This window comes from Ochotona princeps, chromosome 28, assembly GCF_030435755.1.
Source record: "Ochotona princeps isolate mOchPri1 chromosome 28, mOchPri1.hap1, whole genome shotgun sequence".
Taxonomy (NCBI): domain Eukaryota; kingdom Metazoa; phylum Chordata; class Mammalia; order Lagomorpha; family Ochotonidae; genus Ochotona; species Ochotona princeps.
The window spans coordinates 2,610,326-2,632,014 of record NC_080859.1 but is presented as its reverse complement, the minus strand read 5'-3'; the positions used below and the strand labels follow the sequence as shown (position 1 = coordinate 2,632,014).

The window sequence follows — 21,689 nt, the reverse complement described above, 5'->3', positions numbered from 1 at the left end:
CACCCATTCTCTCGCCCACTGTCTGCTTCTGCCGTGTTTCAGAAGGCAGCCTGGGGAGCAGCTTGGCAGCCCAGCTAAGCCACACGGCATACGAGTCTGCCCCTGCTTGCTGGACTTGGGAGAAACGCACCAACTGGGCTACAAACGTGATGAGATTGGCACGAGGGAGCAGACTCCTGCTTTCTCTTGTAAAAAGGAAAAAGGGGAGGGCACTGGCGCTGGGGAGTAAGGGTAACGTGACCACCTGTGGCGTCGATGTCCCATGCGGGCGCCTGTTGGAGTCCTGGCTGTTCCACTTCCCATCCAGCTCCCTGCCTACAGCTGGGAAAGCAGCAGCAGATGGCCCGAGTGCTTGGAGCCATGCGCCCATGTGGGAGACCCAGAAGTTTCTGGCCAGCCCAGCTCTCACCATTAGAGTTATTTAGGGAGTTGAACCTGTGGGTGGATGATCTCTGTCTCTTCCTCTCTCTCTGACTGTGCCTTTCAAATAAATAAACAAATGTTTTAAAAAGAAAGGGAAAAAGCAGAAGGCAGGACTATTCCAGAAGCCAAGGCCATATTCCTCCAAACTGCTCACCAGTGAGGGCCTCCCTTCACCTCCAGAGGCCCGCTGACATGCTAGGAAAAGTGCTTTCCGTGTATAGAAGGAAATTACTCCAGCACTGTGAACCAGGAAAGGTGCTGGATGGCTTATGAAACTCTGTGAAGGGAAGAGCCAGACAGAACTAACTCAGTGCGAAACGACAGGAACCGACCGAGAGCAGCCCGGCGCAGCAGCACCTGCTCCCGTCACTGGCCACAGTGAGTGGGAGATGGTTTCTGTGGGAGGCCAAACACAGAAACTCCTGGCACATGTTTAAGTCAGGCACTGCCCTCCACACCTCACCTCCCAAATTAGGGAACTTAGAAGGCAGCACTGACTGTGACCATCCACCCCAGGGCAGCACTGACTGTGACCATCCACCCCCTCAGGACACAGTCCAAGGTCTGCTCTGTGCAAGAGGGAGCCATCTGCCCAAAGAAGGCTCCTAAATGGGGCCAGTGCTGTGGCACTGTAGGTTAAGACAATTCCTGATGCCAGCATCCCATAAGAGAGCCAGTTGAAATCCCACTGCTCCACTTCCTCCCTGCTCATGTGTCTCAGAAAGCAGCAGAGGGCGACCCAGTGCTTGGGTCGAAGATCCTAATGAAGTGTTGGTTCCTGGCTCCTGGTTTCAGCCAAGATGGCTACAGCAATTTGGGGAATAAATCAATGAGTGAAAAAAGCTATCTCTCTCTTTTGTCACTCTGCCTTTCAAATTTTATATATATATATATATATATCTCCTAATAAAAGAGTTGAACTCCAAAAGAGAGAGTTGCTTGGGTTGACTGCAGATAGCCAATGCAGAGGCTCTCTGTCCCTCTGCTGGGTAACAAGTTCCCCAAAACTTGGTGGCTTAAAGCAACATGCATTAATGATTTCCTCACCCCCAGGGGTCGGAGTGCAGGCTCCCTTGGGTGACAGCCTTGGCACAGGGGCTCCCAGCCATCATGGAGGTATCAGCCAAGGCACATCCTTATCTCGAGGTTCAATGGGGGAAGGATCTTCCTTGGAACCTTGTTGTGGGACAAGTGTGTTTTTTTTGCAGCTATGGAGCATGTGGCTGCTGCCTGCCACTTCTCCATCAAGTCTGCATCTGGTCACATCAGGGCACCCAGGGTGATCTCCCTTGTGACTTGGGACCCTTGTCCAAATTGACACTTTCCTTGCCTTTGCCACAAGCTGTAATCTAATCCGAGGCTGAGGCTCTTGTACCCACCACTATGTAGCAGCCAGCAGCAAGCTTGTGTCCCCGGCATGTGGGCTGACACGATAAAGTGACCCAAGGGGGGATCCCACCCATGTCCCTGCCATCTGTCCACATGCCCAGAACGGAAGCTGACAGGTACTGCAGAGACACAGTCACAGCCAATGAGCTGACATGGGCCATTTCCCCATCTTGATCTACAAAGTCATTCATTTAGAAACGGAACAGCAGACACTGGAGAAACCAAGCTCCTCCACCCCCAAAAAAGACCTCTGCAAGGGGCAGCAGATGACCCAGAACCCTTGCCGGGGGCACTCTTGCCCTAAGTGTACTTGCATCCCTTGTGTGAGAGCGCAACCCAGCAACTCCTGGAGAAGGGACAGGATGTGGCCAAGGGAAGGACACCCCTGCCCGGAGAACTGACGAGATGAGCCTCATCTCCTGTCGCCTTGCTCAGATGAAGGCTGACTGCCAGCTATGAGCCAGGTCACAGAGGCCCACGCCACCGAGGGAGGCCTCGAGGAGCTGAGGTCAACCCAATCATTGGTGAAGTGAGCCCTTCCAATGGCGGCATGGCTGGGCTTGCACACTGACTTCACTCCAGTTACACACTCAGACAAAACCACAATTCTGGTTACCATCACTGCCCTGGGAGACACTGTGAACTGAGGCATCCAGCCAGGCCAGTCCTGGGCTCCTGGCCCTCAGAAGCAGCGGAAGTACAGTGGTTGTTTATTGTTAATCAAGCAAGATGGAGTCAACTGCCAAGCAGCCATCTGAGCAGATAACAAATGGAGCCCCAGATGAACAAAGACCTATGGGAGATCAGGACAATTCAGACAATGAGATTTATTATATTTAAGAAGACACAGCAGCATGTTGGAGTCAGGTCACCAGGGAACAAAGACAATTCTTGGAGAGAAAAGACAACCAAAATTCTCTCCATGGATGTATCCACCAAGGCACTAGACAAGGCCAAGCATTCGGCTGGAGAACCACGGAGACAAAAGAAAGAACACTGAGCAGAAGCAGAGGGAGAACAGAAATGCCAAAGACCCTGAAATGACACAGAACCTAGGTCTCCAGAGGTCACACATGTGTGCAGGACAGGTTCAGAGGGGCTAACAATGGGGGGACCCGAAGATGGCACAGTCCAAGCAGGGCACTGCTAACCCAGACAGTATCCACGGCACATCCCAGTGAAAGACCGGAGTCCAAGAACAGAGAGGAATCCAGAAAGTCTTCCAGCTGACCCATGCTGCTTATCAGGAACCCCAGATTCTCAAGGACAGCAGGGAATTGCATAGAAAATATTTTTAATAAAGACTTGTTTATTTGTTTATTTGAAAGTCAGAGTGCTAGAAGGAGGGAGAGACATGTAACGAGATCATCTAGTTGCTGGTTTATTCCTGACATGGGCACATGGCTGGGGCTGAGCGAGACCAAAGGCAGGAGTAAGAACGCCATCTGGTTCTCCCAGGTGAGGGGCAGAGTTCCAAGCACTTGAGCCAGCGTCCAATGCTCTCCCAGGTGCATCCACTGAGAGCTGGGCTTAAAGTGGGATAGTCAGAATTAGAACTGGTACTCACATGGGACTCTGGCTTTACAAACAGCAACCTGCTACCCTGCGATGCCAGTGCCCACAAAAAACATCTGAGCCTAAATTTCTAGGCCCAGGCAATCAGTGCTCAACTAAGGGCTGGGTCAGGACGCAAAAGGTCTGCTGAGCCACTGAAAGTGACAGGGAAAAGTCAGGAGGAGGTTCCCAACCCCATGAAAAGAAACGCAATGGCACTGAACACAAGAAAACAAACCAGCAAGTCAAGGAAGCTGGAGGGAAACCAGGACACAGGAAGGAGCAAACCTTCACTTGTACAGCCTACATTGAAATCTCTGTGTTTCAAACACCAAGCTCAATGCTTTGGCACATAATATTTGTGGTAACCACTATGGAAATGTCCTCTGTTGGTTTTCAGTGCTCAGAGTTGACCTCTGGCAAAACACAGAGGCTTAATTGAATTTAGAGAACAGGCTATAAATGTTTTAAAGTTTATAAAGTGAGAATAAATCATAATGAAAGTAATAAAACCTCAGGGCTGGAAGAGAGAAAAAACAAACACATTAAACATCCTAATTTACTTGCTGAGAAAGTTAATATACAGTGTCTAAAGTTAATAAATCATTACAGGTTTAATTATATTATTTTAGGACAAAAGTCAACTAATTAAAGAGTCAAAAATACATAAGTAGAAAAACAGAAAATGTAAAATAACAGAAATAAGAAGTACTTGTAAGGATTAAATATTTCACCTGTACAGCACAGAGCATATACTAAAATTAGTTGGCCAAGAAATACATGAAGAGTTTATAAACATAATAAATGAACAGCCAACAAATGCATGCAAAAAGTTTCTACCTAACCAAGGCAGCAGCAATTAGCGTGTGTTTGGCACGGTGGTTAGGAAGCCACTTGGGGTGCCTGGGTGTGAGTCCCCATCCTGCTTCCTGCTAAATGTGTAACCCGGGAGGCAGCAGGCACGACTCGAGCACCTGGATCTCTGCCACCCACATGGGAGACTTGACCCAACTGCTCTCTCCTCTCTCTTCCAAGTAAACAAAATAAGGTTTTAAAAAAGATTCTAAGGGGCTGGTGCTGTGACACCTAAAGCACTGGCGACCCATTTGGGCACTGGTGAGAGTCCCAGCTGCTCAGCTGGGTTTCCTGTCCAGCTTCCTGCGAGGGTGCCTGGAAAAGCAGCAGCAGACGGCCCGACAGTTTGGGCTCCTGCAGCCACGTGGGTGACCTGGAAGAAGATCCTGGCTCCTGGCTTTGGACCAACCCAGCTCCAGCCATTGCGGCCATTTTGGGAGTGAACCAGCAGATGAAAAACCTCTTTTCCTTTATCTCTCTCATAATTCTACCTCTCAAATAAAAAATAAACATATTTTTAAAGTTCTTAATTGTTTAAGGTTCTTAAAAAACAACAACAAAAACAATAACTGAGGCCAAGGGGGAACCATCTCCTGGTGCAGCTTCGAGTGGGCAGTCCTGGAGGACATCACAGCCTGCGTCATGGAGAACACCGCTGCTGACACAGCCCGAGGTTTGCTGCATCTATCTGAAAGGCTGGTCCACAGAGAGAAAGGGAGAGACAGAGAAATCTTCTCATTGCTGGTTCATTCCCCAAAGGGCCTCACCAGCCACCACTGGGTTGGTCTGAAGCCAGGAGTTCTTCCGGGTCTCCCACATGGATTCAGGGGCTCTCAGACTTGAGCTGTTGCTCACTGCTTTCCCAGGTGCAGTAGCAGGGAGCTGGGATGGAGTGGAACAGCTGGAACTCAGATTAATGCTCCATATGGGATGCCAGCATTGTAGGCAGCGGCTTAATCCAGTGTACCACAATGCCAGCTCTTTTCATTGCTTTTTAGTCCAACTCAGAGACAGAACGGTTTCTCAATGTCAAGGGAAATAATAAAACCAAATCATACAGACTAAAATAATGAAAGCAAAGTTCAAAATTGAAGAATACCAATATCCAGCAAGCTGGGCTGTGTATGGGAGCAGAGCAATGGTGTGTGCTGTTTATAATGACAGCACACCAGCCCCTGCAGGAGACAGGGGAGCATTGAAACCAAACCCCCAAGAGCCTGAGAGGACACTATTCCTTAGTGATGTCTGAGCAAGAACGTGAATTGCACTAGCCCAGATCCCACTACAGGCACTTCAGCAGAACACACATATACCATGGGAGGCTCAGCAAAGCCACAGGAAAAGGCCGATCACTGACAAACCACCAAAGAGGACTCCGCTGGCTCCAGGTCCCTGCTCAGCTTCCCAGGTAACGCTGCTGAGCCTCAGCCTGGCTCCTGTACTGGCCTCAGCTGAGCAGTGGCTGAGCGGGCGGCAGCCTGTGGCCAGCTGCACTCGTGGCCTCTGTGGTCTGCTGGACTGGGATGGGGTGGTCTGGGCTGGGCTTCTGGCTCCCAGTTCCTCCCAGCTCCACTTACTGGGCTCCCCAGAGTGTCTGGGGCGGACATCAGCATGAGGTCTCACCACCACGGCTCCTGTCCAGCTGCATTCTGCTGGACGCATACTACCCTCATAGCCAATGGAAGCCCACACATTTCCGTTAAGAAAGATCACAGAAAGGAAGACTAAAACCCCGTCCTGGACACAGCTCCTATTTGGCTTCATCAGCTGGCTGACTCTGGGACCTGCACGAAGCTGTCAGGAGTCCCTTCTAGGTGGGCCAGTTGGGGCAATTCTCATCAGAGTGCTTGGGTTCAAATGCCCTCTGTCCCTGATCAAGCTTCCTGCCAATGCATGACATGGGAGGCAGTAGCTGACGGCTCAGGTGTTCAGGTATCTGCCATCCGTCGGCTGGGAAGCATCTCGGAGTGTCTGCCTCCTGGCTTCCTGCTGGCCCAGTTCCTGCTGCTGTGCCGGTTCCCAGGGAGCCACAGAACAGAAGACCTCTCTGTGTCTCTCTCTCTCTATGCATAAATATGTATATATATACCCACACAGAGACATAGTACATATATGTTATGCATATATATCTCTGTTACTCTGCCTTCCAGATAACAAATAAACTTTTAAAATATAATACAGAGGTCAGTGCTGTGGCATAAATCTTACATAGAATCCTTCCTAATACATGGTTACATATTAAAAAAAACCCTGCAAAACAATATTCTATGTTACAAGGAAATATAACAGAAAACAAAATTATTTCAATGAAATATTAAAGAACACTTCTTTTAAAAATATTTATTTATTATTTGAAAAGTAGGGTTATGGAGAAAGGAGAGCAGGTCTAAGCCAGGGACCAGGAACTTCATTGGACTCCCATGTGGGTACAGGAGCCCAAGTGCCAGGGGCATCATTTGCTGCTTTCCCGGGCGCATTAGCAAAGAGCTAGACTGTAAGGAGAGCAGTTGGGACTCAAACTGGCACCCATATGGGATCCTGGTGTCACATACAGCAGGTTAACCCACTATACCACAATGCTAGCTCTGATTGGGCACTTATATTCAAATATATTAATGCTACTTTCTGAAGGTTTTCTTTCTAAATGTCCATAAATGCATTGGTAGACTTTGCTTTAAGATGAATAAAATATTTGCAGCAAGAACACATATATCTATACAACTTATCCCAGACTGAAGGGGTTTATAAATTATCGTATTTGATTTTCTACAAGGACTCCAAGTGAAAATGCAGTGGAAACAAGTGTTGGCAAGGGTGAAGAGAAATCGGCGACCTCCCCCACTGCTGAAAGTGCGACATGGTGGGGAGGGCCGCCTGGTGGCTGCTCCAACAATTAAACATGAGCAGGTCTTTGAGCAGCGCTTCAGACACCTGCATCCCACTTTGGACCTGGGAGGCAGCAGCGCAAGGGTTGCTTCCGCCAAGTGAGAGCCCTGGATTATGCTCGTGGCCCCTGGCTCGGTCCCAGCTGCTGTAAGCACTTGGCATGGGCGGACACTCTGTTAAACACGTTTAGACATAGAGGTGCCATCCACACTGGCAGCCCCAGGCCCAGGTGTGTACCCAAGGGAACTGAAGACTGTGTCCACACAGACACTGGGATACCAACATCCCAAGCAGCACGAAGTGAGAGTGACCCTGGCATACATCGACAGAGGCACATCTGGCCAATGGAAACCAAGTGGGCCTAATGCAGGAGCCTTGGAAACGTGCTAACTGAAGGAGACCAGATCACATGATTCCATGTGAAAGAGCCAGAATAGGCAATTCCAGGGCCAGAAAGTAGATCAGGGCTTGGCTCAGGCTGGGAGCCTGTGGCCTAGAGGGACTGCCACAATGAAACCAAACCAACTGCCCTGGAATAGCTCGTGGTGGTTGCATAATCTTGTGGGTATACTAGAAAAACACTGAATTATGCAGTTTAAAACGATGGATGTTTGTGGATGTAAAGTGTTTCTCTACCCAAAAATATAAATTATAAAAAGCAATGAAACAACTTCTCCTCCAAAGCAATGATATCGTCACTGTATCTTATTTCAAAACTCTTATAAAAAAATTCCATAGATGTAAGCACAAGACCAAGATGGTGGAAGTACAAGAACGGAATACAGATTGGTAATATTGGTGCTAGCTGAAGAGTCACAAGAAGACACATAGAAGTGGAAAGGCAATGGAGGAAAAATACAAGAAAAGGACATGAGATTCATAAAGAAAATAGAGACCACTGCTCTCCTGCAATGCACAAGTTCTCTGATTTCAATGCTCACTGCCCTGGTACCCACCTTTTGCCCAGCAATATGGGAAATGGGGTTTGTTTCAGGGATTCCAGCTCCCTCCTGCCCCAGGGGAGGGAGACTAAATCGGGGCACACATTGCTGGGAAGCCATGAGGCCCCGTGCCAGGAGCAGGGAGCCAGAGATGAGTGGTACCAGTTGGCTTTTAAGCAATGCGGACTGCTGACGGGGCACAATGGCCACAACAGGCAGACTGTGGCAGGGATCTCAGGTGCTTCCAGGGAAAGAGGTCATGGTGGGGGTTCAGACAAGAGTGGACAGTCCTTCCTGCAGGGAGAGGAAGTAGGGCAGCCTTGCTGGGGGCCGGGGTGGGGGACACCCCGTGAAGACTGCTTCCCTGAACCTCAGCATCTAGGGCGTGTGGCTGAATGAGCAGCTGAATGAAGGTTTTCCTGGCTCACCACAACGCGGAAGATCTGTTATCTTACTCTTCCCCTCTGCGTTCAAAAGGTTTAAAACTGAATTACAGTCTGCAGGGTTGTAGGGCAGCCGTAGACACAGACCTGAGATGCCCACCTGGAAGGGACAGGTGGGCAGCTGAGGGTCATGCAGGTAATTGACATAGATACCCCCAGGAGACAGAGACCAGCGAGGTCCTCGAGGTTCTGCGAGCGCCTGAGCGGAGGTTCAGGGACAGGCAGAAGAGGGAGAGAATCCTGAAGGCCCAGTGCCCGAGTTCATAGGACAAGAACTTGCTTGGCTTGGAGCTTGCTGAGAAATCGGCAGCTCTGAGGACGCAGGGTGGATCCACACAGAAAAATAGTATTTGTGTGTTTCTCCATGTACTGGGGACAAGGAACCTTGATGGCTTGGTGCACAGGCCATGGAGTGAGCCTGACTGGGACCTGAACCATAGCCCTGTCACTTCGGGGGGTCACTCCAACTCTGAGACTCAAATTAGTGGGTAGCAGCACCTCCTTGGAATGATGTCAAACACAAGGAACGGCGTGACAAACCCAGCACAGCCATGCAGAGGAGGCTCAGAGACAGGCCATGGGAGTGTTGGGAGTGGATGTACGTGGGGAGGGGTGGGGCAGGCTGGAGATGGCACAGCAGACATGGGAGAGGAAGGAGAACCACAAGCAAGTGTTGGTGCAGCAGCTAAAGGAAGGAGAATTTCAAGGGCAGACTTAGTCTCTAAATTCCGATGCTTAAAAAAAAAAATCTCTCCACGGTGGGTTAAACTGCCATTATCAAGTCAGCATTTCTTGTCAGAGTCCTGGCTACACCACTTCTGCTCTCACTTGCTATCAATGAGAAGGTAGCAGATGACACTGTGTGCATGAGAAACCCAGAGGTAGACCCCACTCTCCGGCATAGACCCAGCTGTCACAGACTTCTGGGGAATGACCCATAAGATGGAAGCTCACTCACTCTCTCTTCTTCACTGCTTCTCTCTCACTCTGCTTTTCAAACAATGAATCAATCCACCTTTCTTAAAAATTCTTAAATTAGGGTATAAAGGATGAGAATAGTATGACGAGGCAACAGAAAGAGCACACACCTACTCTGTGACTTCATCCGTCCACCATCAGCCCGGCCATCTGCAAACATAGAAGGCTAGGCTGCTGCACTGCAAGCTTCTACCAGCAAACATACTCTGCCAAAAATGGGCTTGGAGAAAAAGGGTGGTGTGGGGGGAGGGGACGGGTCACTTGGATACAAACATTTCTAGTGACTTTCTACAGCAAGTCACTCGTGCTGGTGCTGGGGCTGCAACAAGACGCAGTCAGCGCTAACAGGGACCGGATCAGTCCGTGAGCTGAGATGAAAACAGAAGCACGAAAGCACAAGAGCCAAACTATTTCACAAGTCACATCTATCTCCTCAACACTGACCGCACCCTGAGGCATTTTCATCGCTGAACAGAGAAAGTAAAAAAAGAAACAGAACAAGAAAAGACTGGAAGCCAGAGAGAAGATGGCTAAGAACAACGTGGGTCATTGGAGTCCAGCGGACCAGGCTTGGAACCCCCACCCCGCAGCTCACAAGGCTGCGCTAGACCTTGGTCCATCTGCTGCTTTGTCAACAGGCTTTGTTTGCTCAGCTACCAGTTGAGATGGGTGATGCCTCCTGGTTACTGCCAGGATCAGAAACGATACAGCACTCAGCACACTGTCACAGGGAGAGCACCAATCAAAAGCGGCTGAAGAGGAGATGGAGTGTGGTGCAGGGAATTAAGCCACCTCATCAGACATCCACATCGCCTAGCAGACAGCCAGCTCCAGTCCTGTCGCCTCTGCTTCCAGCCCAGCTTCCTGCTAGCACACCTGGGGAACAGTGGTGACGGCTCAAGGATCTGGTGCCTTACCACCCATGTGGGAGACTTGGATGGAATTTTCTGCTTGTGGCTCTGGCCTGGCCCAGCAGGCTTGCAGGCGAAGAGGAGAGAAGGTACAGCAGCATGGAGCTGGGCAGTGAAGGGAACCAGGACTGGAGAGTTCAAGGCAACAAGTGGGGCACAGGGGAGCCGCTGGGAGCCGCTAGGAGCGGCCTGGACTTAGGAGTTCCAGAGAGGTCTGTGTGCTGCTCTCAGATTTCTTGGACACACTTCACATCATGCACTTGCTGTTCTGCTTTCCCAAGCCACACTGTCCCGCCTCTCCTACTTCCTTACACGTGCCCAGCACCACATCTTCCCACAACCCGGCCACGTGAGCAGAGTCCATCAGCCTGGACTCAGCTCTGCCACTTAGCAGCCATGCACCCTAAGGTAAGCAAACACCCCTTCTGCTCCTTGGTTTCCCCTCTCACAGACACAGAGGGGAAAAACGAGTCCACACAGATGATAAGCCCCATCACCAGGAGTGTGTCCACAAAGAAATCTGCATGGTGAGCCACAGCTGAGAATATCACCCTCTCCAGGCCCTTTCCTCTTCAGCCACAGAAAAAACCAAACAAGCATCTCATGCATGACTCAAGAGGATGTACCAATGGGAGCCCAGCTCAGAACTGCAGGTCAGCCAAAGCTGTCACCAGCAGAGAGGACCCTACAAAAGAAGGCAGAGGGCTTACCTGGCTCGGTGAATGGCCTCTGTCCACTCTCGGCCATCCTGCTCCTCCTCACAGCGCAGCTCCAGCGGTTTCTGTCCCTCGTGGCCAAAAAGGACAGTGAAGTAATACTGCAAAGAAGGAACAATCATGGGATGGTGAGTTACTGGGGAAGTGTCACAGCAGAACAGCAGCATGCATGTGCCAGCATGGGGTCTGTACTGACCACCGCCTCATGGTCAGGGAAGCAAGGGCCCGGGCAGTGAGTATCCCTCCTGAAGATGCCTTGGATGCACTCTAACACCTTCCAGGAAAAGTTAGCCCGCAACCCTACAGCAAAGCATCTTTTTACACACATGCAAAACAGGGGCACAGCACAGATCTGCCCATGCACAAAGGCTGAAGCTAACACACTTTTAAAAAATTTTATTTTTTTATTCGAAAGTCAGATATACAGAAAGGAAAAGAGACAGAGAGGAAGAACTTCTGTCTGATGATTCACTCTCCAAGTGGCCACAATGGCTGGAGCTGAGCCCATCCAAAGCCAGAAGCCTCTTCCAGGTCTCCCACACAGGTTCAGGGCTGCAAGGTTTTGGGCCGTCCTCGACTGCTTTTCCAGGCCACAGACAGGGAGCTGGATGGGAGGCGGGGCCTCTGGGACATGACCTGGCACCCATATGGAATCCTGATACGTGCAAGGTGAGGACATTAGCTACTAGGCTACCATGCCAGACCCACTAACACACTTTTTAAACTTTCCTCTTGTGGGAGGGATAAAGCACCCCGGGAGACGGAAGCCTGCACCACTGCACTGGGGAATTCTCAGGCCTTGTTTTACTCCGAAGCTTTATGCCCCTGCAGCCTTTCAAACCACCAGCAAGTCCTTTTGCCCCTGCCATCCTAAGAGCCCAGCCTCAACGCCGTACCCCAGAGTGACACATAAAATAGGCTCCACTTGCCACATGACAGGAAACCCAGCCCCGCTGGAGACTAAAGCAAGATCAAAACTGCTTCTAAATTACTGTTGGATCACAGAAATTGGGATCAGGATACTGTGATCTCTGTCATATGCACTCTATTCATAACCAACCCAGATATTCCTTAACAGTGTTTAAGTAAACCAATGGTCCATCCATAAAAGGGAGTACCACTCAGCATTAACTCAGATGGCTATAGTGAGGTGGGCAAAGAAAACCGTCTCAACAGGTTACACACTGTGAGACTGTGTGCCCAGGAACAGATCAGGGTCGCCAGGGCTAGGAGTGTGTGCCCAGGAACAGATTAGGGTCGCCAGAGCCAGGAGTGTGTGCCTGGGAACAGATCAGGGTTACCAGCGTCAGGAGTGTGTGCCCGCGAACAGATCAGGGTTACCAGGGTCAGGAGTGTGTGCCTGCGAACAGATGAGGGGTTGCCAGGGTCAGGAGTGTGTACCTGGAAACAGATCAGGGTCGCCAGGGCCAGGAGTGTGTGCCTGGGAACAGATCAGGGTTACCAGGGTCAGGAGTGTGTGCCTGTGAACAGATGAGGGTTTGCCAGGGCCAGGAGTGTGTACCTGGGAACAGAATAGGGTGGTCATAGCCAAGAGTGTGTGACTATAAAGAATTGGCACAGGGGACCAGTGGGAAGGATGGTTCTACAACCTGACTCAGAAGTGACACCAATCCAAATTCAAGTTTACACTCACAAAACTGTCCGCCCAGGAAAGGACAATTTGACACTGTTGAAAGAGACACTAAATATGTCCAGTGATTTCTCAGGGTCCCATGAGGATTCCAGAAGAGACACAGTCAGAGGGCCATGACTCACAGACAACTAAACTCACAATAATCCATGAGCCCACACAGCCCCAGCAAAGAAGACACGAAACAGGAAACTATAACAGCAAGAGAGGTCATTGGCAACAATCGGAAAGTAGAAATGAAAAGAAAAAACTAACAACCTGGGACCTTCTGTGTTAAGCTCTGGTGAATTCTTCTGTACAACACACAGAAATGCACCTGTGGGTAGGTCTGCTTTGGTCTGCTTTGCATTACATAAACTAACATGTTCCCACTTGGAGAGCAATCTCAGTACCAACACAGCCAGGTCACAATGATGAAGGACAGGACGATCTGGGAAGTTGCTAAGTTATACCTGAACACATGGGATGTCTTTTACCTTTCAAATAAACAAAAACAAGTGTTAAAAACACTTTAATGCTTTAAAAACAAGCTGCCGAGTCCAGGAAACAAACAGTACTTGCTCATCTCCACCTCACTTTATTTCCAAAGGAGCCCCTTAGTTGAATCCTCTCCAATTTTCTGACCAATGTGCGCAGATCCATAGCACAATTTTAGAACAAGCTGAGAAAAACCCCAAACCGGATCAAATACACAGAGTTAAGCACAAAAAGGGGTGGGATTCCCAGGTGCTAGAACAAAGATAAAAGGTGGTTTGGGAAGTGAGGGGTACCAGGTTGGGCCGTCACCAGTTGGGAGATGGAATTCTAGCATCCAAGGGGCGCAGGCAGAGGGAGCACCTTAACGCCAGATCATGCGAATGATTCTCTCTCCATGCAACAGAGACCAGCAAACCCTATTACAAACCCAAATATCTTGGGGTAATTTACAAATGCACCAGGTTCTAATGGAAAACAATGAAACCACAAGAGGATTCAAAACAAGATGGGTGCATGCCACTGTGCCTCTGAGTAGAACAGTGATCAGCAGAACTCAACATCCAGAAACACTGACGGAAGACTGACAATTTCAGTACAGAAAAACAAACCTGCATAATGAAACTACTGCAATCAATGCATAAAGACATACAGGAGATTGGGAAAAATAGATGTAATTCATAAAAAAGGGATACTTTTGTTACTCTGTCATGTAATTTTCCTTTTAGCCTATTCATAAAGCCACATTCATCGCTGTGTTGTTTCACAGTAACTCAGCCTTGAACTGCACTGCGTTTCTTGCAGTTCTTCCATAAGCTCCCCTACGGAAATGCCAGCCTCTGTTCCGGCTCTGAATGTGAATCTTGCAAGCCAGTGCCTGTACGATGCACACTGCCTCCTGCTGCGAGCCTCACCGGGAGTCTCGTCTGGCCTCTCTGTCCAGGATCCTGCCACAGTGACAGACGGGCCTCCAAGCGCCTCTGGCTCTGGGTCCCCCTCAGCCCCTGGTTAAGGCGCTGAGCCTGGCTCTGAACCCAGGCTATTCCTGCCTGCCGTGCCTTTTTTGCCCTTCATTTCCAACCTTCTCGTCATTCAAGACTGCCACGGAGCTCACAGACCTGGGGCAGGAGCAGCTGTGCCACCTCAGATTCTTGGGGCAGATCTGACCCTTCACTAACATCTAGAGCAAAGTAGCAAGGGCATTTGCTCCTGGCACTGGCCCCTCGGCACCCATGAGGAGACAGCTTCCTGCTTCTCCACAGGGGACCCAAGGGAGATGGCAAGGAAGTGGCTGGGGAGGTGGGTGCAGTTTCCTTTGTCATCAGCTCTCAGGCAGAGGAGCAGGCTTGGTAGTACTCACGTCCCCTCCCCCACGCAGAGTTCTCTTGCACGGATGTGGGGCATTGGTGATTCGTCATCACAGATAGAGCCCGTCCACTCATCTCCTCGCCGTGTTGTACCTTCCTGGGCTTTGACCCTGTCACGTAGCTACCTCTGCTGGGTCTTATTTTGGGGTTAACAAAAATGCTCTGGGAATAGATCACAGTGATGGGAAACAAGGCAGGTACCAGTCTGTATGCGGAAGGGGGTTGCAGAAAACAGGGGTTGTCCTTTTACGGAAAATAGGAAGTTTTTCTGTTTGAATAAGAAGCAGACCAGCATCCACTCCAAAGTCATGCCCTGTTGTTTGGGTTCCAGCTCATGTCCAGGGACAGCTCAGGGAAATTAGGTCCTAAACACTGAAATGACGAAGTCCTAGGAGGAATGTCATAATTCCACATCCAGAAAGTCCTCCCTGCAGCAGCTTCCCAAGAAGACAGCAGGGGCGGGGACCCACGCCTGTCCCCACCAACACTCCAGTCTGGATTCGGACTGGGCTCTAGGTGCTTTCCCGAGACGCCACCTGCTCCACCAGGTGCTCAGTCTACTCATTTGTCTGGCACTCTGTCTGAGAAGACAAGGACCCCTGGGCAGCCGTACCCAGTAGCAGTTTCACAACCTTGGGTAAACTCCAGAAACCTCTGAACTACAGATGTCCAGAAGTGGTGAGTCTTATGATTTACACTTCCATGTTGTAAGCAGAGGAAATTACCTGGAAGCAGGGGACGTGCGTGGGTCAATTCTCTGGTTGACTCATCTCCAGTCACTCTTCTCCACGCGTGAAACCATTCCCTCATTTCTCAGCTTTAACAGGCTGGTGTGCTCTCATCTGTTCTTTATTCCACGAATGTTGACTGATAAAACACTGTGCTAAGCCTTTGAAGGATTTAAAAAAAAAATCAAGCCGCCCTCTGCCCTATGAAAATCACCCTCAAGTCCTTCCAAATACAGAGCCAGCTGTTTCCCATCACGCTGTGCTTCTAGATTCTTTATTCGTTCACCTGGACTCCCTGCTTGGGCAGGTTACATCAGCAAAGTGAACAAGTCACCGCCGCATCCTAGAACTCCACACCTTCTCCCCATCCACTCTCCTGCCCTCCATCTCCACTGCGCGGCAGCTCAGAGCTGACTGAGCCTCCTAGGGGTGCAGGGTTCCAGCTGTGTGCCTTTCCCATGGAGATAGATGGGTGAGGAGACAGAAGGCTCCCAGGGGGCCACTCAGAGCCCTTGACCCTAAAGAGACCAGTGAAGAGCTTAAGTAGAGAAGGACGGCCTCCCTCAGTGAGGAGGAGAATGGAGACAGAGCAGAGGTTGCAAGAAAGAATAAAAACAGAGGGGGCAAGCAGAGAGTGTGTGGAAGGAGACAACAAGAAGGTGGATAGATGGAGGAAAGGGGTCTATATAATGCCACAAAGACACCACCAACAGGTTGCCCGGTAAGCAACTTGGCACTTCTGACAGCTGAGAGGTCCCACCCGCGGCCCCCAGCTGGCAGCAGGAGAGGCTCACATTTCACAGTGAAGAACACAGCAGCCCCCAGGCAAGCACACACAAGGTGGCCTCGGCACTCCAGCTCTGGCTGCGAGACCACACTAAGTGCTGTTTGCACAAGGTGAGGCAATGGACATCATGGCAGGTTTAGAAGGCAGGTGGCAAAAGGAACCGTCACTCCCTCAAGGGCATGGAAAGGTCACATTTAAAATGACTGAGCTCTTCTGCTCAAGGATTGTGTACTGAGTCCCCACCTCCACCACCACCCTCCACAGGCTATCTGGAGAACGGGGACCTTGACCTGTGTTCGTTCCCCAGTTTGGGCCTGGCCAAGTATAACCGTGCAATGCTGGCTCCTAGCAGCTCCTTGCTGGGGAGCCAGGAACAGGAGCTGTGTTCAGAAATACTCAAAGAGGCTGTTTCTTTTGGACCACAAGTTGGCCACATCCCAAGAAGGCAATCTGCACTTGGCTTAGAGCCGGCTGGAAGGGCAGTGGCAACAGCAGCCTGCAGGGGCCAAGAACCACAGTAGCACAGCTGTCAGGATCCTGCTCGGTGCCGACCACACCTGACAGGCAGGACGGGTGGAGGAGCTGCATCACAGGGGGCACCCCCAGCCCCGGGGGGCCTGAGACTTCAGCCACACTCAGAAAACGCACACAGGTTGGGTCCAAACAATGCACCAAACCTGCTGCAGACCTCATCCAGAACCTGCAAAGAACAGACTCCTCAGAGCCGCGCAGAAAGGCAGACCCCAAAGCCAAGGCCGCTTTCTCCTTGCTGTCCCCCACTCACTCATCAGCCACCCTGGCTGTCCCCTGGAGTCTGGGCCCCAGACACCTCTTAGACATTAATTCCCCACCCCACTCCCATAAAGCAGCATCATATTCACATATAATTTATACACAGCTTCCGGTACACTTTAAAGCACCCCTGGAGGACAAAGAACACCTAACAGAATGTTCATGCTGTCAATGGGGGCTTCACTGTGTTAGTGTGTGCCCCTGTTGGGGTGGCTGTTGTGGCATAGTGCATAAAGCTGCTGTCTGTGAACCACATGGACGCTGGTTCAATTTCTGGCTATTCCACTTCTGATCCAGTTCCCTGCCAATGCACCTGAGAAAGCAGTGGAAGATGGCCCAAGTGCTTGGATCCCTGAGCCCACGTGGGAGACCCTGAAGAAACTCCAAGCTCCTGGCTTTGGGATGGCCCAGCCCTGGCCACTGCAGCCATTTGGGGAGTGAACCAGTGGAACTAAAATCAATTTCTGTCTCTCTCTTTTCTGCCTTTCAAAGAATAATACTATAAAAGCTGACTACATGTTTAGTACAGATGCAAAATTTTTAAACAAATAGTGTTGATGTATAATTGGTTGAGTCTTTGAGCATAAGCAACCTTTAAAAAGAACTAGCTTCTTATACTCCACATAAATTAAAAATGTAAACGTTCTTAATTAACTCTGAGTCCTGAAGTTTTCAACACAATTTTACCAGAAAAGGAAACACTTGGTGAGGAGACTTCTCAGGTGATCTGTACCTCTTGTGGTGACCCCGCCCCTCCGAGAACAGTCCCAGACAGGACAGCTGGCCTGAGCTGCCCGGCCGCCGGCTCAGCAGAGCACGGAGGACCAGAAACCAAGTAGAAGTGCCCCCGTGACATGGCCACTGAGGGTAGCACTCCATTCAACACAACTCAACACACCAGCAAAGCTGCTGCTTCCAGAACAATCCTCCAGGCACTACTGGCAACCCCGAGCCCAAATGCCTCATCCAGAGAGGGAGGCACTGATGCACCACTCGGCCTACACAGAGGCCGTGTGACAGCCCCAGCAGGGGCCACCTTGAGATGACAGCCGGGCAGTTCTGAGGGCCGAGCATACCCAATGAGGCATAACCAGAGTGGGGAGAGCTGGGACAATCACTTCCATCACACAACTACTTTCCCCCAATGCAATTCTGCCATGAGAAGTTAAACCCTTGTCAGAGTGCAATGTGTACTGTCCAGTCTCTTCCCACCATGCACGCCATAGGCCACGGACCTGGGGCTCAGACAGGCCAGGGGGAGTACCCTGTCGGCAGTGTGTCCCCAGCCTGTCCCCCTGCAGAACCTGACGGGCACATCACAAAGGACCAGGGCACAGGGGGAGGGAATGGCAGAATGAGAACACCATTCAGCAGCCACAATGGCAGTTTCTCTTCTTTCTTCCTCCCTGGATATTCTCAATTGAGCTGGCCTGATTCTCCTCCAGGCACCACTTCTGAGAAAGCTCCCAGCTCCCGCACTTGGGGAGTCACTCTTCACTGTAGATGTCTCTCTCGGGCGCTTGCCACTCCAAAGCAAGCACTGTGAAGTTAAAGGGGACTGACTTCTGGCTGGGTTAGACACTGTCACTTCAGACCCTGATGAAACGCTTACACTCAGTGCAGACTGTTCACACACACACAGCAGGTTGCTCAGCTTCCTCCTCCAACCCTTCCTGGGCACAAGGAGCTAGGAGGGTGCAGGGTCTCCCCTCCGCAGCCCCATCCAGAGGCCTCGTCACAGGCAGTGTCGGAGCAGGCGATATTGTTTTCAGGAAGCTGGGAAGCTTGCTGACTTCTCATCTGAGCCAGGGGAGCTCGTGGACACAGCAAGTCTCTCTCTACGCTGTCTCTCTGTGGGCTCAGGGGAAACAAGGCCACCTTTCCTGCGAGTGCCAAGGAAGCCTGGGAGCCAGGCACATTCACCAGAGGGGAGCTTGTCCCAGCTGTGCATGGCTCTGCCAGGCTGCCCTCCAAGCCAGGTGCCATCCAGAGCTGCAAACCTGATGCAGGTGCCACTGTATGGGGATGGGGGACAGTCCAGGCAGGGACCAGGTATGGGGATGGGGGACAGTCCAGGCAGGGACCAGGTATGGGGATGGGGGACAGTCCAGGCAGGGACCAGGTATGGGGATGGGGGACAGTCCAGGCAGGGACCAGGTATGGGGATGGGGGACAGTCCAGGCAGGGACCAGGTATGGGGATGGGGGACAGTCCAGGCAGGGACCAGGTATGGGGATGGGGGACAGTCCAGGCAGGGACCAGGTGCAGTCAGTCCAGCACAGGGTTTCTGGCCACTTCAGAGAGGTGAGCCTGTCTCCTCCTGTCACTGCAGGACTCCCCAGGGGTGGCTGGTGATTCGTGTTGAACTGATTTCTCATTCTCCATGAGGCCTGGAGAAGAACTGATGCTGGGAAGCTTCTGTGACATGGGCTGAACACCAGACCCAGCTGAGGCTGGCATGGAGTGTGGAAACTGCAAGGCCCCACCACATCAGTAGATGGCTGCGGCAGCACCCATCAGTAGAAACCCCGGAGAGCACCCATCGCTATGACACACACAGGAATGCTCAGACCTGCCTGGGGACTGAAGCAGCACAGTTCGACAACTCCCCACTGTGCTGTCGCCCTGGAAAAACATGCAGCCTGACTTCCACACCTCACTAACAAGGGAGCCCGACAAAGCCATGCTCACCGGAGAGACAGCACCCATGGTCAGGGGGCCTGCCCCGAAGAAGGGCTGAAAGAACGTGCTGTACTGGGGTGCTCTCAGAGTCCTAGAAAGAGAGGAACTGCCCATATAGGATCCCGGTGCTTGCAAGGCAAGGATGTAACCATTGAAAAATCATGTCAGGCCCCAAAATACACATGTCTAAGGCAAAAATATAAACAGTCCTATGTGAGGCAGGGATGTGCAGCACACTCAGGGCCCATTAGAAATTCTTCTGCTTTGAAACACATGACGCTGCAGCATAGCAACCTGAGAAAGTGGGCTGCCTGGTACGTGCTTATTTAAGTAGGAAAATATACAATGAACTGCTGGAGGCATGATGTAAATAAAGCACCGGAGCACATCTGGTGGACGTGCCTGGCTATTAAACACCAGAGAAGCAGGAGCAGCAAGGAGCTTAACATGCTGCCTAAACGTGTGTGACTAACGATGGCTTTGCCGGGCCTCTTTCCCTGAGAGACTTTTAATACTAAAAATACATTTTCATCTCATTTGCTGAGAGTTGAAGGCTCACAGCTGTCAAGACTTCTAGAAGAAAATGACAGTCTCCAATCTCAACAGTCGGAATGGCTGAGAAGACCAACGCCCAGGGCTGGCAGAAAAACTCCGGCAGCACATGTGTGTGAGCGACAGCCGCGTACCTTTGCTGCTTGTGCAAAAAATCCCCGAGAGCCCAGCCTCCCTCACTCTCCAGCGTGTGGCTTTTTCCCCGTGCCAGGTTCCATTTCTGTCCAGGGAATGCAGGACAGGATTCAGTTCTGGGCCTTACGCATTTAACTTTTTTTCCTCATTGTAAAAACGCAAACCGATTACCATGGCTTTTGTCTACTACCTAATTATTTACTTGTTGGGGAAAAGCTCATTCTTCCTATCCAGGAAAACAGCACACAGATATAAATGTACTAGATACAGAGAAGCAAACTCAGGAGAGAAATTCACTTTTAGTCCACCATAAACGAAAGAAAATCATGGTCAAATGTTGAGGTGTGCTGGTTTGAGTCCCTGCTGCTCCACTTCCAGGCCAGCTCCCAGCTAATCACCTGAGAAAGCAGTGGAAGACCAAGTACTTTGGCCCCTGCACTCATGTGGGAGACCCAGAAGCAACTCCTAGCTCCCGGCTTTGAACCGGCTTGGCTCAGGCTATTGCAGCCATGTGGGGAGTAAAGCAGCGAATGGAAGATCTCTTTCACACTCTGTCCGTCTCTCCATACCCTCCCCTTCTCTCTGTAAGTCACTTTCAAATAAATAATTTTTTTAATCACTGAAAAAAATGACAAAAAATTTTTGAGGCATGTTAATGCCATAAAAACTTTTCAGTATAGTTGAGTTACACCATATGTAAAATGTTACTCCAGTATTTCACAGGTTGTATGACCATCTAAAGATTTCCCCATGTGTCTTGACAATGCCATAAGCATTTACAAAGCCTGCATGATATGGCACAGGGAAGACACATGACTAAAATATTCGCTGAAAATGTCCTTGACTGTCTTTGAAACACAAGGTTTCCTGCTATTCCTGGCCACATCCTAGCACAGGAACCTGCTTCTTTGAACTCTGGGTTGCTGCATTGCAGCAGGGTTTGGGGAGCAGATGAAAGTCACCCCCAGTGGGGGGGCAGCGCAGGTGCCAGTGGACATTCCTCTGGGCATCTCTGCTCCTCCCATTACTACATGTGGCTCTGACAGCCACAAGCCCATCAGCTCCTGGAAGTCACTCAGATCTCGCGTCAGCAACCCAGTAGCCCACATGTACTACACGGCCTGGACCCCCTAAGCAGCTGAGTGGTCCCCACCCTATACAGGGTGCCTCATGGGCCTGGATAGCCTATTAGGGCGTCCACACCTACATGCCCGGCCTGAAAATGATGACATAATCCATGTCCACTTTAAAGATGCGGAAATCGGCTTTCAGAGCCACAGTGGTCACCCTCTGGGGCATGTGCGCTAGGCTGGAGGGTGACCAGGAGAGGTGGACTTCACGGGAGGTGGACCCCACTCTGCTCCCTGGTCTCGCTGTGAAGGCAGCAAGCCAACAGGCTGCATGAGTCCAAAACCCAGGACTCTG

The 21,689-nt window shown here is 50.8% G+C and overlaps 1 protein-coding gene across 1 annotated transcript in view; it reads right to left on the bottom strand.

Annotated features, from left to right (window-relative positions):
• RASGRF2 (Ras protein specific guanine nucleotide releasing factor 2) overlaps positions 1-21,689 on the bottom strand; it is a 116,328-nt gene that overhangs the window by 68,069 nt on the left and 26,570 nt on the right. The window contains exon 2 of the mRNA XM_058656306.1: positions 11,091-11,197. Coding sequence (XP_058512289.1) covers positions 11,091-11,197 — 107 coding nt within the window. The remainder of the gene's footprint in view (positions 1-11,090; positions 11,198-21,689) is intronic.